Genomic DNA, 17,648 nt, shown 5'->3' on the forward strand with positions numbered 1-17,648 from the left:
GGCCCTCAACACACAGTAGCCACCACCTTGTGACGAAAGACAGGGCCTAAGAACAGGCATCCAAAGCCAGTGTAAACCCCCGCCCCTTTCAGCCCCATCTCTGTAAGAGTTTGAATTCATCTTGGGTCACCCCATTGCTCTCTTGAGTTACCTCCACTGTTGCCACCACCAACTTAAGTTGCAGTAGCATCCATCATGAGACACCACCAGGTCTGGAAGCCCAAAACCAAGGTGAGGTACAAATAATCTGCAAGGATCCTCACTGCAGGAAAGGAAGACGCATAGACAATATGAAAAAACAAGAAAACAAAGTGCACCAAACAAACCAGGATACTATGATAACAAAATCGAAGGACAGCAGTCAATGAAATGTCAGAGAAGGAGTTCCTAATATACATAATTAAAGTGATGGGTGAATTTCAGAATGACCTAATTTTTTTAGAGCAAATACAGGAAAAAATTGATCACTCCAACAAAGAGATAAGGAAGCAAATACAGGTAGCAAAAGGTTATTTCAAGAAAGAGATAGAGATTCTGAAAAGAAAAAAGAAACTCAGAAATCCTTGAAATGAAGGAAACAGTAAACCAAATAAAAAACTCCATAGAAAGCATCACCAACATACTAGATCATTTGGAAGACAGAACATCAGATAATAAAGACAAAGTATATAATCTGGAAAATAATATACTTCAACACACAGTGAAGATCTTAATAAATCATGAACAGAACATCCAAGAATTATGGGATAGCATCAAAAGACCAAAACTAAGAGTTATTGGGATAGAGGAAGGAACAGAATTTCAAACCAGAGGAATGCACAATCTCTTCAATGAGATAATATCAGAAAATTTCTAAAACATGAAGGATGAATTGGAAAACCAAATACAAGAGGCTTACAGGATACCAAATGTAAAAAATTGAAACAGATCTATACCAAGGTACATTGTAATGAAAATGCCTAGCATACAGAATAAGAATAAACTCTTAAAGGCCATGAGAGAGGAATCAGATCACATATAGGGGGATACCAATATGGATCTCAACAGGTTTTTCAACCCAGACCCTCAAAGCCAGGAGATTGTGGAGCAACATATACAAAGCTCTGGGGAAAAAAAAGGATGCCAACCAAGACTCTTATATTCAGCAAAATTAAGCTTCAGATTTGATGATGAAATTAAAAACACCTTTCATGATGAACAAAAGTTAAAAGAATTCACAGTGAGAAAGCCCACACTAAAGAGCATGCTCAGTAAAATATTCCAGGTGGAGGAAATGAAAAACAACAATGAAAATTAGCAAAGACAGAATCACATTAAAGGAAAGGTAAGTCAAAGAGAAACCAAGTCAAGTTAAAAAACAAAAATAAACCAAAATGTCCAGGAATGCAAATCATATAATAATAATAACCCTAAATGTAAATGGTCTAAACTCATCAATTAAAATACATAGACTGTGTCTGAGGTTCTGGCTCATTGCCTAGCATATGTGAAGCTCTGGTTTGGATTCTCAGCACCACATAGAAATAAATAAAATAAAGGTCTATTGACAACTAAAAAAAAACATTAAAAAATATAGACTGACAGATTGGATTTAAAAAAACCCAACAATATGTTGCCTTCAAGATATTCATCACACAGGAAAAGACATCCACAGATTTAAGCTGAAAGGGTTGATAAAAGTACAACACTCACATGTACCATGTAAATAAGCAGGGTTTTTCCATCCTCATATCAGATAAAGTAGACTTCAAACCAAAGCTAGTGAAAAGAGATAAAGAAGGAGATTTCATACTGCTTAAGGAATTCATACTTCAACAAGACATAACGATAATAAAATATCTATGCTTCAAAAAATGGGGCATCTATGTCAAACAAACCCTTCTCAAATACAAGAACAAAACAGACCACAACACAATAACACTGGTTGACTTTTATACATCTCTCTCGCCACTGGATAGATCTTCCCAACAAAAACTATACAAAGAAACTATAGAAGTCAATAATTCAATCAATATGTTGACTTAACAGACATATATAGAATATTCCCTCCATCAACAAGCAAACATCCTTTCTTCTCAGCAGCACATGGATCCTTCCCCAAAATAGACCATATGTTATGCCACAAAGCAAATAGTAGCAAATACAAAAAAAAAAGAAATACAAAAAAACCCAGAGATACTACCCTGCATTTTATCAGATCATAATGGAACAAAATTAGAAATCAAGTGTAAAATAAAAATAGTACATACTCTAACACCTGGAGACTAAATAATTCACTATTGAATGACCAATGGATGACAAAAGAAATCAGAGACAAAATTCTTAAAAATACTTAGAAATGAGAATAGTGATACAACATATAAAAATTTCTGGGACACTATGAAGGCAGTTCTAAGAGAAAAGTTTATTGCATTGAGCTCATTCATTAAAAGAATAGAAAATAGCCAAATTAAAAAAAAATAAGATTGTATCTCAAAGCCCGAGAAAAAAAAGAACAAATAGACACCAACAGCAGTAGGAGGCAAAATAATTAAAATCATAGTTGAAACCAATAAAATTGAAACAAAAGAAAAATTCAACAAATTGAAAAACAAAATGTTTGTGGAAAAATTAACCAAATTGAGAAACCCCTAGCCAAGCTAACAAAGAGAGAAAAAACTCAAATTACTAAAACCTGTGATGACAAAAATATATCATGACAGACTGCTGGAACAAGGACTTAAGCATTAGAACAGAGACCTTGTGCCTAACATAAAATGAAGGCACACATAACCAGCAGTACCCAGAAACAGGGTGCTCTATGTGGGAACAAACAAGGGGGAAAGAGCTCATCGCACATGGTAGGGCGAGGATCCTCAGAGCCACTGGGAAACCATGATGGGTGCCAGGAATCCATCAGCCCAAAAGAGAAGCATGGTCAATTGTGGAATGGTTTGAACTCATTTGACCTCAGGATCAGAATGAGTGTAACTGGGCTTGTCAATATGATGGGGACATGAACCCAATCAAGATCTCTCTCCTGAAGTGTCTAGGGAACTTAGAGAAAAGTTTGGGGCCCAGCTCTCCCAGGACTGTTGTTATCCACCAGAGAAGAAAGTAAAACTATGAGACAGGGGACATGTTCCACTGGGGAGGCCACAGTTCTGTGTTCTCCAGTGGGATCTTGTCACCTTTGCAGACATTAAAATTACATCCCTGAAGAGACAGGACTTAAAGACATCCTTTCCTAAAACCTCACATCTCTTTCGGCACTTCTCAACTGCTCTGAGTCCTTCCCAGCCTCAGCCATCTGGGTAAGTGCCTCTGTGTCCTCAGATGCAGAATTAGTGTTTGGGTGGCCCTAGAAAAGCTGTGGAAGGAAGGAATCTGAGCCTTTTAGTGAAGTGTCTGGTAGCTGCAGGAGACATCAGCTCAACAGCTCTACTGAGCCCAGAGGACTGTGTCCTCATGGTGCAATGAGGGTATTCTCTTCTAAGAATGTTTGCTTCTTCAATTTAGATACTCCTAAAGTTACTCAATTTCTCATAGAGAATAATAATTAATTTTAATTTTTCCATTTATTTTTGTAATATCTAGTGACAACTTATCTATTCTAGAGTCTTTATATATTATCAGGAAAGCCATAAGTTTTAATTGGACATTTAATTATCTATACCTTTGCTTCTGTCATGTGCATGAACAAATAGAGCATCAGCAAGTGACTTTCAAAGTTTAAATCATTTTAATTTTTAAAATCTTCAGAAGGAAATGAGGTACTATGTTCAAAACCTCATTTCCTAGAAGGAAAACTCACACTAGTATTAAATATCTACTTAAACTTTTTCAGTATGTCTTTGCATTCAATTTAATTTCACAAATTAAAAATTCCCCTATGCTCTACTCTATCAGTTAGGAAAGGACAATGATGATAAGTTTTGAATATACATTAAATATTTTAAAAAATCAAATTAACATGCTGGTCGTTTCCCATTACTGGCTCCAAAACACCCAGGAATATAATTCAGAATAGTTTGGAGAAAGTATAATTGTGTTCATGAGTCCTTTATGATTTGGTCACTAAAGAAGAATACCCTTTGCAATTTCTGTTAGATTGGAAACATTTGAATCTAATTTTGTTTAGAGGAACATTTAGGTCAGTCAAATCCCACCCTACCATGATAACAGTACCTACATTTTAGATTTTTTTCCAAAACTCACTTTTTCATATCTGTAGCATGACTAGCTAAATGTCAACCTATATCATTTTCTTGTTACTAAAACTCAAAGGGTAAAGTCAGACAGGAAAGCCAAAGCTGTAGAGCAGGAAAGTAGGACTTGAACCTTCCATCACTACATCAATCAGGGAGAAGGACTCTTCTGCAGGACAGCTTGGGTTTTCTAGTAGTGACAGACAGCTTGGGGTCTGTGAAGAAGCATCTCTGGGGATTATTGTTTCTTTAGTTTAAAAGAACACTTTCACTTCTAGTGGCTTTTCTCTGGTGAAAGTTAAAATGGAGTAATATAAACCCCATAGCTCTAATTGTGAATCCCAGGCTGTCCTTTACAACTCTGACAATTCACAAGTCAACTGATAATTCTCGTCTCTATTTCTCACAAAGAGCTGCCATTTATTTGCCAAAACCTTGTGCAGGGTTTTGCTCATCATATTGCTAGAGTCTCTGTATCTCACAGCAGATGTGCTCACAGGACTAACATCTGCTGGGCAATGATTTTGCCCTCCCTGAGGTGCCAGTCATCTCTCCATGTGCTCTTCATAGATTTCCAGCACAAGAAGTGCAACAGGTAGAAAGTGCTGCCTACATTGACCTCAGCTACAAACCCAATTGCTTGAAGCAGGACTAATCTCATCTGCTTCATCCCTTTTTTCCATTTTTACATTAATGAATAGAAGGGAGGATGGGGAAGATTGCAACAATGAAGTGGAGCTGTGTGATCATGAAAATTCATGCAATATTTAGTGGTGAGTAAGTAAAAGGATTTCTCTGTCATCTCATCCCTGAGAGAGAGGCAGGATGATGCTCACACTGCAGAGGAGAGAACAGATGTGTGCTCCCTTCAATCCTTCACCCTGGAATTTGAACGTCCTAAGAAGGCACACTTGCAATGAGTTTTGCAGAGGGGTATTCTCCTCCTGTAATTCTCTCACTTCTGTCCGGACCTCTAGCTCATATCCACCTCCTGAGCAGTTCTCACTAGTTTGAGGGAACATGCATGATGATGTATGTATCATGAGCCACCGTGGTATTGTTGACTGCACATTGTCTAACAGGACTGCTTCCATGATATAGATGTTAAAGGGAGTCTTCACCATGAGGGTCCACAAGTCTTTACTATGAGCACTAACAAATGAAAGTTCTGTAATTTGTAGACATTTCTTTTTTAAAAATGTGTAATGTGTTCTACTCATCTACTTACTTAGATTTTCCTTCCTCTTACCAGATGTGGATTCATCAAGGGTGAACTATTTCAGAAATTCAAGTTATAGTCACTGTGATTTATACATCCTTCCCCAGAGAATGTCAAGTCTGGGGGCAGCTTGATTTCTCAAATGCATAAAGTACAATATTAGTGCTGATACAAGAGGGCATCAAGATACCAAATTGGCAGCATCAACCCTAAGACCCTTATTGATGAGGGGTTCTCCAATCACCCCGATGATGGCAAAAAGCTTGTATTCAGTCCCCCGATCACCTAAGGTGTGCTGTGCCAGGTGTGATTGAGATGGACTATAGAAGGGAAGGTTGGTGCCACAGGATTTTCCTTAGCTCCCCTTTTTGAATGGTTCTAATTCCCCAGGATGCTTTCCCACAACAATGGTTCATCAGCGTGGACAATACTATAGAACATTCTTTACAATACCACTGTGATATACTTACATAATTTTAATCATATTTACTTGATGTGCAGCATTTGCTGATATGATTGTGGTTCAAAACTGGAGACAGCAGGATGACTAGAAAAGCATTTTTCTCGGGTTTCTCTGGGAACTACATGGAGAGAGAATAATTGTGCTTAGGATTACAGCAAATTGTGTCCCTTGATTTCATGCAGACATCAGGAAAGGGTCTAATCTTTCTTGTTACTAATGCAGAAATTCACTTTCAGAAAACAAGTTTCCACTTGCTTTAAGGCAATGAACAAAAAAATCCATGCATTTTTTAGTATGATTGCAAACTCATGGCACTATACACTCCTGCTTTTCATTATTTCTGTTTGGAGGACTGCAGATTTCTCGGTAACACTGAACTTAAAGTCACCCAATGGCCTTGAGACACAGGTGATTAAAACATTTCATTCAATGAGTGTTTTCATGCTTGTTTTTTACAAGGTTCAAATGTTTAAATAATTTTAAAGCAGATTCTGTATGTCACTTAATGCAACTTTTTTTTTGTTTTGTTTCATAATACACTCTTTTATTGTTGTTGAAAGAGGGCAATTTTATTTTTTTCTGCACCAGTAATTGAACTCACATTAATGTTAAACACTGAGCCACAACCCCAATCATTTTTTTTTATCTTGAGGCAGGGTCTCACTTAGTTGCTTAAGGCCTTGCTAAGCTACTGTGGCTGGGTTTTAACTTGGAAATCTCCTGTCTCAGACTACTCTCCCTGGCCTAAAACATTTTAAAAGTTATTTATCACATGCTAATGTAAATATATTTAAACTTATACCATAAAAATACCCATAAATATTTGACTTATATGAAATCAATTTATAAGAATGAGCATATGCCATTTGTATATCCATTGATGTCACAAAATGAAACAATGTAGGACTGATGATCAAATGTAATTCAGAAAAGCTTGGAAACATATGGACATTTTATTTCTATATTCTAATCTTTCTTCTGGACTTATTATGAGAACAACCCGAAAACACTGAATGAGTGAATGCAGAAAATTTTGTCACTTTACCTGATCATTACTTGGGGAAAATATTGTCCTTTATTAGTGGTAGTAGAGAGTTTTCATTTTCCAGGAATATTGCATGCTGAAACTCATGCATTGAACCTGAAAAGGTTGATCACACAGAAGCTGTGAAGACAAAAGCTTTCTAGATATATGATTAGAAAACGAGATACATGGTGGTTGTGGAGTGCCAAGAAGAGTTAAGAGAGAAAAGTGGCCCAGGACTTGTAGCACAATAGGGTGATTACAGTGCTTATAATAGTTAGTTATAAAACTTAAAGTATCCAGAGAAGTGTTTTCAAGCTTCCAACATAAAAATGAGAACTTTGGGGAAGATAGAAATTGGCACACTTTGATCCCAAAGCACTGAATACATATGTAGAATTGTAATACTGGGCCCCATATACAAGTACAAAGGGTATATTCCAATTAAAAATTAAAACAAACAAGAGCATGCCAGTTTTAACCAACTATGTACATAACCTTGGATTTATACATGGCATCCTATGTTCATGAATGTTTACCTTTTGTTGTTTGTTAGTATTTTTCTTTTCTTAGTACTGGGAATTGAACTCAGGTGAATTTAATCACTACGCAACATCTCCAGCCATATTTTATATTTTATTTAGAGATAGGGTCTTACTGAGTTGCTTAGCACCTCACCACTGCTTAGGCTGGCTTTGAACTTAAAATTTTCCTTTCTCAGCCTCTCAAGCCCCTGGATTTAGAGTCGAGCCCCACTGCACCCATGTTTCGTATACTGACTTATACATTAACATGTTCTAAAGAGTCATGAAATGATTTAGCCTCACATGCATAATTTTCTAATGACATTTACTTTTTAAAATATGACTGGAAATGATTTGAAATATATACCTACAATTTCAGACACTTGAAATAAAACACAAACATGCCTTGTATAGGAAATATTCCATTGGTAGATCAACATCAAATTTTCTGTCTCAAGTTTATGCTGGGACTCTGAACTGAAATTTCTTAATTCTAGGAGATGACAAATGGGACTCTTTTAAAGGTCCTTCTTTCAGACTAAGTTCAACTTCTTGTACTTTAATGAAAACTTTACAATGGAATGACTCAGAATCACTTTCAGTGTGACTTTAATTACCACCCTGATTCCAGATGACTGAGTAGAAAAAAATAGAATATATTTCTAATAATAATTGATAACTGGACATGGAACACTTAGGACAATTATTCTGGGGATAATAATAATATGTATATAAGACATATAGGTACACTGGTGATTCAAAAACTGTCTTAAAATATCACCAAAGAATTTTCTACAGATAGTGAGAAAATGTTCCAAAATTATGGAACTCTTTTGAGGCAGCAACAGAGGTAGTTATTATTAAAAAACTGAAATGTCCTTCCAGACACCTGTGAGGAATCACATAATTAAAAATAATGGTCAATATTTCTTAATGTAATTATATGTTAAAAACACATCCACATTTGGTACTTCACCCTCTTGCACACACAATAGCTCTTGAGTTCAGGTAATATGCCTGCCCATATTTATTGGTGAGATGATAAGAATTAAGCATCAGAGACTGCTCAAGATCACACTTGAAATAAATGGTAGATATTAAATGCATATTCAAATGACATGTCTTACAGTGTGTAGTTTTTAATGTTGGCTTGGTTAATGTATTAAAGATATTAGGTCTGGTAATAAACCAGACTAAAGATAAAACTCCAATAATATAACTAGGTATACAACTACTCCATCAAGATTCATTTCTTGAGAGAGTTGGAATTCTCTATTATTATGCAAGCCTTCCATTTAAATGCATCGATAATTGTACAATTTTCAATATGTACTTGAGGCTGAATTGAGAAGATAGAAACCAATTAAGGCACTATGCCAAAAACTTCAAGATGATATTATAAACTAGAACTATTTTCAGTAGCACATTATAATTCTGAATGCACAGGAAAGATGACAGCCCCCAAATCATTACACAATCCAGACATGATTTGGTAATAACAGGAAAATGGCACCCGGAGAGTGTCAGAGAGACTTGAATGCTGAAGTGAGAAAAGACTGTGTTGGGGTGAATCCACACATGTCCTGATGGTAACAGGAGAGGCTGAGATTAATGGGTGTTATACTATTCAAAATAAAGTCTTTTCTTCATTTTCTCCTAAGATATATACTATGTGATTCATTGCTCAAAAGATGAAAATCACCAACAAACTCTATGATTATATTGGCATAAGAAATGCATTTTTCTCCGAAGTTGGCCTTGGGATCTCAGCCAACTCCATCCTCCTTCTCTTCCACATCTTCACATTCCTCCTCCAGCACAGGCTCAAGCCCACTGACCTGATCATTGGTCTCTTGGCCCTAGTCCACATAGGGATGATGACAATTTTGGGGTACATAGCTACAGATGTTGCTCTTTCTCAGGATTTTTGGGATGACATCAAGTGTAAATCGGTCATTTATGTGCACAGGTTTCTGAGGGGCTTCTCCATTTGTGCCACCTGCCTGCTGAGTGTCCTCCAGGCCATCACCCTCAGCCCCAGAAGCTCCTGCTTGGCCAAGTTCAAACATAAATCCCCACAGCAGACCCTGTGTGTCCTTGTTTTCCTGTGGGCCTTCTACATGTCCTTCAGTGCTCACTTCTCCTTGTCCTCTAATGCCATTCCCAATGTGACCTCAAATGTCATTGTGTTTATTACTGAACCCTGCAAAATTGTTCAAATGAGTTACTTCTTCAGGCATTTATTTTCTGTATTAGGTGTATTCCGGGATGTCTTTCTCATAGGGTTAATGGCCCTCTCGAGTGGGTACATGGTGGCCCTCCTGTGCAGGCATAGGAGGCATATCCAGCACCTTCACAACACCAGGCCTTCTCCAAAGGCATCCCCCGTGCAGAGGGCCACCTGGACCATCCTTCTGCTCATGAGTTTATTTGTGTTCATGTACTGTTCGGACAGCATCTTCTCCTCCTCAAGAACTATGGGGAACAATGACCCAGTTTATTATTATATCCATATGATGGTGGCCAATGGCTATGCCACAACCAGTCCTATGCTGCTGATCTGCACTGAAAAACAAATCATTAACTTTTTGAAATCTTTGTGGGTGAAGATAGCGCATACTTAACTAGTGATGATAGATAAGTTTTCCTAATATGCCAATAAACTGGCTTATGAACAGTAAATTATAGCCTACAATATACGCCCTCTGGAGGAAGTTAATATGGAGATGTGCATGTTTGTTAAATCTGTTACTTTAAAACAAGTGAATAACAAATTTATATAAATGTCAATTCTTTACTTTTTGAGTTAACACAAGGGCCCAACATATCTGCTTGGTGTCAGCAAGTGATTGTTATGAAGTGGGACCTTCATGGCCTGGGTGAGTCATTGAAAACACATTGAGTGTATACAGCAGGTTTTAATAAGTGCTTAAGTGAGCTGTATTCTTCCCAATAAATATTGACATATTTATTGTCACAAATTACCCCTGATTCATCAATTTTCCTCTTATTGATCTTTAAACAAAAATGAATGTAAGGACTCAAGTTACTATATGTACACTAGTGTTCAAAGTAGCATTATTAATGGTAGCCCACATCAGAAATGCCTCAATGTCCAAAAGCATATGAATGTAAAAGCAAAACATGTCCTTGGCATACCATGGGATATTATTCAGCTGGAAACAAAAATAAATAAATTCTTGAGGGAATAAATCTGATCTGCACTCTTGAAAGGATCAAAATATTCAACCAGAGAATGGGTCCAAAATTGTTTTAGGTTGCAACCCAGGTATGTACAATATGTCAAAATACTACCAACTGTCATGTAAATGCAAAATAAACAAATAAAACAAAGAAGTTGGAATAAAAAAAAGGATAAAGTGGTAAATTTCTTGTTACGTGCATCTTACCATAACAAAAAATGGCCCTTGACTTTCTTTATGTTAAGAGAAACATGCCTAGTTCGGAAGGACAAGCAGCACATGTTCCCACTCTTTTGTAGAAAGCAGTAAGTAAATCTTGTAGAACAGAATGGAATGGTGGTCAACATGGAATGGGAAGAGCAGGCAAAGGACACATGGAATGAGTTCAGTGAGGGGCACCAAAAACAGAATGGAGGAATCACTTCTGGTACTTCTCTGACCCAGTAGCAGAACTATTATTTAAAACAATCTAAATTGTGTTTTAAAATGAAATTCCCAATATTAAAAACCATTATCAGCTGAAAAGATGAAAATCCTTATTACTATGATCTGATTACTACAATTTATATACATGTACTGACTTAACATAATGTACTCCATAAAAATACATATGTAAAAATATGTTTTTAAAATGAGGTTTACAGTAACCTTATAAACTACTGTGAAAAAATTCTCTAAAATAAAAAGAATTTTACATGCTGTGATTCTAAAGATGCCAAAATGTAATTTTTAGAATATTCTAACACTTTTATGGCATTTTAGTGAATCAGATCCAAAACTTTACCTTTCTTAATATTTTTAGTTGTATATGGACACATTTTCTTTATTTAATTTATTTACTTTAATTTTTTTAAAGAGAGAGAGAGAGAATTTTTAATATTTATTTTTTAGTTTTTGGTGGACACAACATCTTTGTTTGTATGTGGTGTTGAGGATCGAACCCGGGCTGCACGCAGGCCAGTTGAGCATGCTACCGCATCCCCAACCCCAAATTTATTTACTTTAATGTAGTGATGAGGATCAAACTCAGTGCCTCACATGTGCTAGGCAAATGCTCTACCACTGAGGCATAACAACAGTCCACAAATCATTTTTCATTTGTTTATTTGTTTTTGCCAAGGATTGAACCCAGCAGTGATTAACCACTGAGCCACATCCCCAGGCATTTTTATTTTTTATCTTGAAACAAGTTGCTTAGTACCTTGCAAAACTAGACTGGCCTCAAACTTGTAGTTCTCTTGCCTCAACCTCCCAAGTAGCTGGGATTACAGGTGTGCACCACCTTGAAATTTATCCGAAGAAGGAGGAGGATGAGCTCTTGTTATGAATTCTGTTAAGCAGCGCTCTGTCCTCTCCAGTCTTTCAAGGGTATGCTGCCTTGGGTGGCAACAGTTTCTTTATTTTCTGGGTAACATGTTTTACATGAAGTCAAAATGTCAAATACAAATTGTACAGAAACACAGGGAAAATTACTGGCCTTGATAATGTGTCATGGAAATTATGGATTTGAAATATTGTTTTAATCAGAAAAAAGGAAAAAAAAATCAGAGTTGCTTTTCTAAATAGATGAATTTTATGCCACTGAATATTTCAAAAGATGAACTGTAGGAAATGTTGCAGTGTTATATTTTACTGTCTCATATTATCATTACTCCTATCTGGTAATTTTGGCTTTAAAATTATGACCTAAGAAGCAACTAAAAATTGGGGATGGTTCAGGTAATTTGTGAAAATGCTGCACATGTATATTTCCTAAATAATAAAATATTCAAAATGCACAATAACTAATGCCTTAGTTAACAAACACATCCAACAAATTAAAATGATGGTCTCCTGTGCCACAGGAGTTGCAGAAAATGACAAATGGAGAAGAAGAAATGAAACATGAAAAGACCCTTCACAAAATAAGCTATAGAGACAGCAGGAAGGTGTCTGAAAAGATGCTCAACAACACATGTCTCTGGAAAATAAAATAAAACTACAAGATCCCAATAAGCACTCAGAATGGCACACACTCACACAAAACAATAGTAACAAATACTGCTTGGTGGGATACCTCAGGAATAACCCTTGATTGTTGCTGGGATGCCACATATAGTCTCTGAGCAGGAGTGCTGTGGTTTTCTTTTTCCATAATAAAGTTGCCATATGATCCATGAATCACACTTCCAAATTCTACCCACATTATTTGTAAACTGATGCCCACAGGAATGGTGTATGTTACTGAAGGCTGCACCTTGTCCCTCATGCCAATTGAACAAGCATGATGTGGTTTTGACAAAAAGGAAAAGCAGGTACATTATTGCTTTGCTATCAACGAAGAAGCACAGGGGGCTCCAGTCCCAGAGGATGTGATTCTGCTCATCACAGGGAACAGAGTTTTGTTGTTGTTGTTGTCTTGTTTTGGGGGGGTATTGGGAATTGGACTCAGTGGCCCTTGACCACTGATACCCATCCCTAGCCTTGTTCTATATTTTATTTAGAGACAGGGTCTCACTGAGTTGCTTAGGGCCTCACTTTGGCTGAGGCTGACTTTGAACTCTTGATCCTCCTGCCTCAGCCTCCTGAGACAAGGGGATTACAGGCATGAGTCACTGTGCCCAGCAGGAAAAGGTTTTTTAAAAAGCCTTTCAAAGGCTGCCTGTCAAGAAGTCCCTCTATAGGAATTTAATTCACTTGTTAATTTGGGAGACAGCAGTTCCTTAGGTCTTTTGGTGCCATCCCTGAAGTCTTGGTTCCTGTGGTGGGTATGTGCTCAAAGGTGTCTGGTCTAGGATAAATAAAGATGATCTTGTTCCCCCTTGACAGGTTGTGGAGGAGGAAAGGAAAAAGAGGGAAAGAAAACATGTCTATTTTAAAAGAAGCCTCATTGGCAAAGCAGCAAACCATGAGGTGGACAACTTGTACATATGCAAGTGTGGACAGCAGCTTTATTCACTATCACTGTACACTGGAAGGAATACACCCATTCTTTTGCAAATTTATAGAGAAGGAAATATACTTTTATAAAATTTCCATTAAACAAAAATAGTAGCCTTTTCCTTAGCTCAACAATGGAAATGAAACTTAAATGCATTTTACTAAATAAAAGAAACCAAGATGCAAAGGATACTTCTTTCATTCCATCTAAATCTCTTCCTGAGGAGACAAAAGAGACCAGACCTCAGAGGACTGGTTGTCAGGATTAGACAAAAGAGCAGCCCTTGGGTAACAAGTGGAGGTGGCCTGGCACACTGTGCCTGTTGTCCCAACTGCTCAGGAGGCTGGGGCAGGACAATAAGCCCACAAGTGTGAGACCAGGGAGGGCATCACAGCAAGATGGTCTCATAAACAAATGAACAAAAAAACTGAGAAACAACAGCAAACAAAACAATACCAAGTTCATTTTTAAGGTGAAGAGACTTTTCTGTACTGTACGCATAAAATGGATGCCTGCCATTGTTCAAAACCATGGAATTCATTTTAAAAAGACTGAACTCTAATGTGGGTAAATTAAAAGAAGGCTTTAAGAAGGAAGTGAACTGAGAAATTTTGATAAATGCATTCTATCCTCAGCACCACATAAAAATAAATAAATAAAAATAAAGGGATTGTGTTCATTTTTTTAAAAAAAAATGGTTATACCAATTTTACTTACCATTTAACTTCTGCTGGATCTCTAACTTGCCTAGCCTTATATTTAAAATGTGAATTAAAAACCTGCAAGATTCACTAGGCTTATGAAAAACCAGTTAAAACACAAGAAATAAAACATCTATTTTCAATCCAAGCTGCTTAGATGGTTATCTCACCTGTTTTCAGCCAGGTTTTTTACCCAGTTCCTCCCTAATATTCCAACACAGGAAAAAAAAAAAAGGAGAAAAATTTTAAATGTACAAGCTTTCTTTTTTAACAGAAAAAAAAAAGATTTTCCTAAAAATTTCACAAGCTTTCACTGACTCTTATCTGAGCTAAAACTACACTCTGGCCTGATTTTTTTAAAAAGTTAATATTACACCAGTGTAAGTTTTAAAATATTTTGTATAAGTTGATGTATTTTTCTGATCAGTCTTCTTTTATCTAACTATAAAACATTCTGTCTTTATCCAAAGGCTAATTTCCCCAGAGTTAACTCTCAAATACATCCAAAAATTTCTTTAACACATCCTCAAAAGGATATAAATATGGTTATGTTGGAAATAAGTGTGATAAGTATCAAGGACAAAAAGGTCAGCTAACCTGAAACTTTTGATTCAGTTTCCAGGATATCTACTGGATTTCTGTACCTGGCATTTTCAATTGTACAGGCCTGCTTTATATGTCTATATTATGCAGTTGATATCAAACTTTACGTTTAGACAATGAGTGCTCATAAATAAATAAAAAATTTAAAAATTAAATGGATTCAAAAAATTTAATTCAAATCAAATAATTAAACAATATATAAAGGTCTTTAAGGTTAAGGCTCTTGGGGTTTTCTAGGTGGCCAAACAATAGTCTTAATTTCTAAAAATTATCAAAGATACAATATCTATAATTTCCAAAAATTTTCTTCAACTAAAAATTGATGATTAATGATATTGATCATGTTTCTCTTATGTTTTTATGTTACAATTAAAATAAATAAATTAAATTTTACATAAAAGGGACTAATCTTCATGAGCATAGTTTCTTAAATACATAAATTAAAAATTACAGCTGATGCCAAACTGATCTCTCATTTTTTTCAGCTATTCAAGAGACAGGATGCTGCCTCCTTCTTTTACTTGACTCCTTCTTTAAAACAGGATTTACAAAAAAATAATAAAAGGTTGTCAACAATAATTGTAAATCAACTTTCCACATTTATTATGTCATTGTTATTAATAATTTTTGTTAAAACACCTTATACTTTTACAACAATAGTTGTTAATTGTAATAAAAATATATGTATTAAAATAATTATATTTTCCTCATTTTTTTAGGCTATGATATATTGCCTTTTGCTGATATGCATGCTCAGTTAATTACTAATGATTATAACAAAATTTTATCTTTGACAGACATGGACATTCATGTTTTATATCTTACTTATAAAAAAGTCTCCACATCTTCAATATTTACAGTTTTCATCCTACTATCAAGCTGTATTAACTAAATTTATACCACCTATTAATTTTCACATACCTCATAATGGATGACTATCTTTGTTATCTCAGGTAACACATTCTCCTTCTTCCTTGATTTCTACTGTTCCTTCTATAGATGAAATAACAATGTATACAGAGGGAGGTAAACAAACAAAAATAATATCTGTGTTTACTGATGATAAATGGACTATTATACTCGACCCCAAGTCTCTCCACAACAAGCTGAGTTCACTACCATTGTCCTGGCACTAAGACTGTTATCTACTACTTTAAACATGATTACAGATTCTCAATATGTAACTAAACTTTTTCCTCATATGTTTATATCTGTGTTATGGCCTTGTTTGGATTCCAATTTATTATCTCTTTTTTTAACCCTTTAAACTCTTTTGCAGCATCATGTGTCTTCTTTCTCTCTCATATATTCAGCCACACCCAAACTGCTGAACCTTTGATGAAAGGTAATGTTCATGCAGATAAAGCTATAAAATTCCTTTATTTTCAGAGGCTATAAAATCCCATGGATTTTTTCATCAAAATGCTCAATCATTAATAAAGATGTTTTCTCTCTTCAAAACAGGCTCATGCTCTAGTTAACTGTTCTTATTGCGTACACTTTGGGGCCCCTATGTGGGAGTCTGTAAGTCCATGAGGCCTACATTCTAATATGCTTTAAAAATTAATGTTACCCATTTCCTCCTTTTTAGCCTTACTCCTTTCTTCGTGTTTCCATTGATACTCATTCTGGGTTCACCTGGGCTGGTGCCCATAGGTCTAAAAAGCTATCTACTTGTATTTCTCACTTATTGCTTTGTTTTGCCACCATGAGAAAACCTGCTCATTTAAAACTGGACAATGCCCCTCACATATACATCTCATGCTTTTGCACAATTTTATAATCAAAGTAATATAATTTTGAATCATAATATTCCTAGTAAACCTACTGGACAGCCTTTGGTTAAATGAGCACATTGTACTCTTAAAACTTATTTTTTTAAACAAAAACAAATCAAAAAAAGAAATCTAGCCTCTCTCATATTAATTATGCTTTAGATATTGTTTTATTTATAGTTAATGGAGTCTATATGCAATAAAAAATTAATAATCACAATTTGTCATCTGCTTTGTATAGACATTTTATTCCCAAACAGCCATTACAAAATTTTATGTAAAATATATGGTTCCACCAAACCCAGAAAGACAAGCCCCTATGCCTCTGATCACATGGGAAATGATTGACTGCTATACTTACACCAACAGGTCCAGTTTAGATTCCAGCTCAGTGTGTGAGTCCTTCCAATTATGAGTGGACATCAGGGACTTCACAACCTGATCCCCAAGTTTCATTTGATTGTGGATGAGGAGAATCTCACCAAACAAAAGGACAAGGATCACTCTCCTCAAAAGAGAAGGCACGCTGAAAGAGGATTCCAAGCCACTAGACTTCCAGTGACTTGGGGAGATACAAAATCATTAACAACCTCAGCTCAACAGCTGTTGGCTCAAATAGGGTTAAAATATACTCCAGAAAACTTAGTTACTGAGTGCTACACTCACACAAACTCTGTAAATTTTTCAGTCTTAACAATGTTGTTGTTCTGTTGTTGGACCCCAGCTGTGGAAGTTCAGTACAGACTGACTCCTTCACTTCTAAAACCCATTATAATATCTGGGTTCGCTTGGCTGAAATTGTCATATACCTGCAAAAATGTCTCATGGTACCCATTGTCCTCATAGCAGGCTGTGTTCTTACCATCCCCACAGGATTTAATAGGCCACCATCCTGCATAGTGCATCCATAAAAGGTCTCTTCCCCTTGATGAAAACTGTCATGATTCAGTAAACTTCTCTTTGAGGCAGAATTGAAAGCCTTGTGATTTTCCTTAGTGAGTATCCCTGGACTCGGTGTCAGGGCTTACA

At 36.0% G+C, this 17,648-nt stretch overlaps 1 protein-coding gene across 1 annotated transcript; it reads left to right on the forward strand.

Annotated features, from left to right (window-relative positions):
* Positions 1-9,108: 9,108 nt before the first annotated feature.
* LOC124101919 (vomeronasal type-1 receptor 90-like) lies at positions 9,109-10,041 on the forward strand. Its single transcript, XM_046458145.1, has one exon. It carries the CDS (start codon positions 9,109-9,111, stop codon positions 10,039-10,041), a length of 933 nt encoding a protein of 310 aa, XP_046314101.1.
* The last annotated feature ends 7,607 nt before the right edge of the window (positions 10,042-17,648 follow it).

Source organism: Marmota monax, unplaced genomic scaffold (assembly GCF_021218885.2).
Source record: "Marmota monax isolate L192 unplaced genomic scaffold, Marmota_monax_Labrador192_F-V1.1 WCK01_AAM20220418_F8-fsc00481, whole genome shotgun sequence".
NCBI classification, from domain to species: domain Eukaryota; kingdom Metazoa; phylum Chordata; class Mammalia; order Rodentia; family Sciuridae; genus Marmota; species Marmota monax.

Excerpts from the sequence above, each read along its gene's own strand:
- LOC124101919 (XM_046458145.1), top strand. The coding sequence starts at position 9,109 with ATGAAAATCACCAACAAACTCTATGATTATATTGGCATAAGAAATGCA.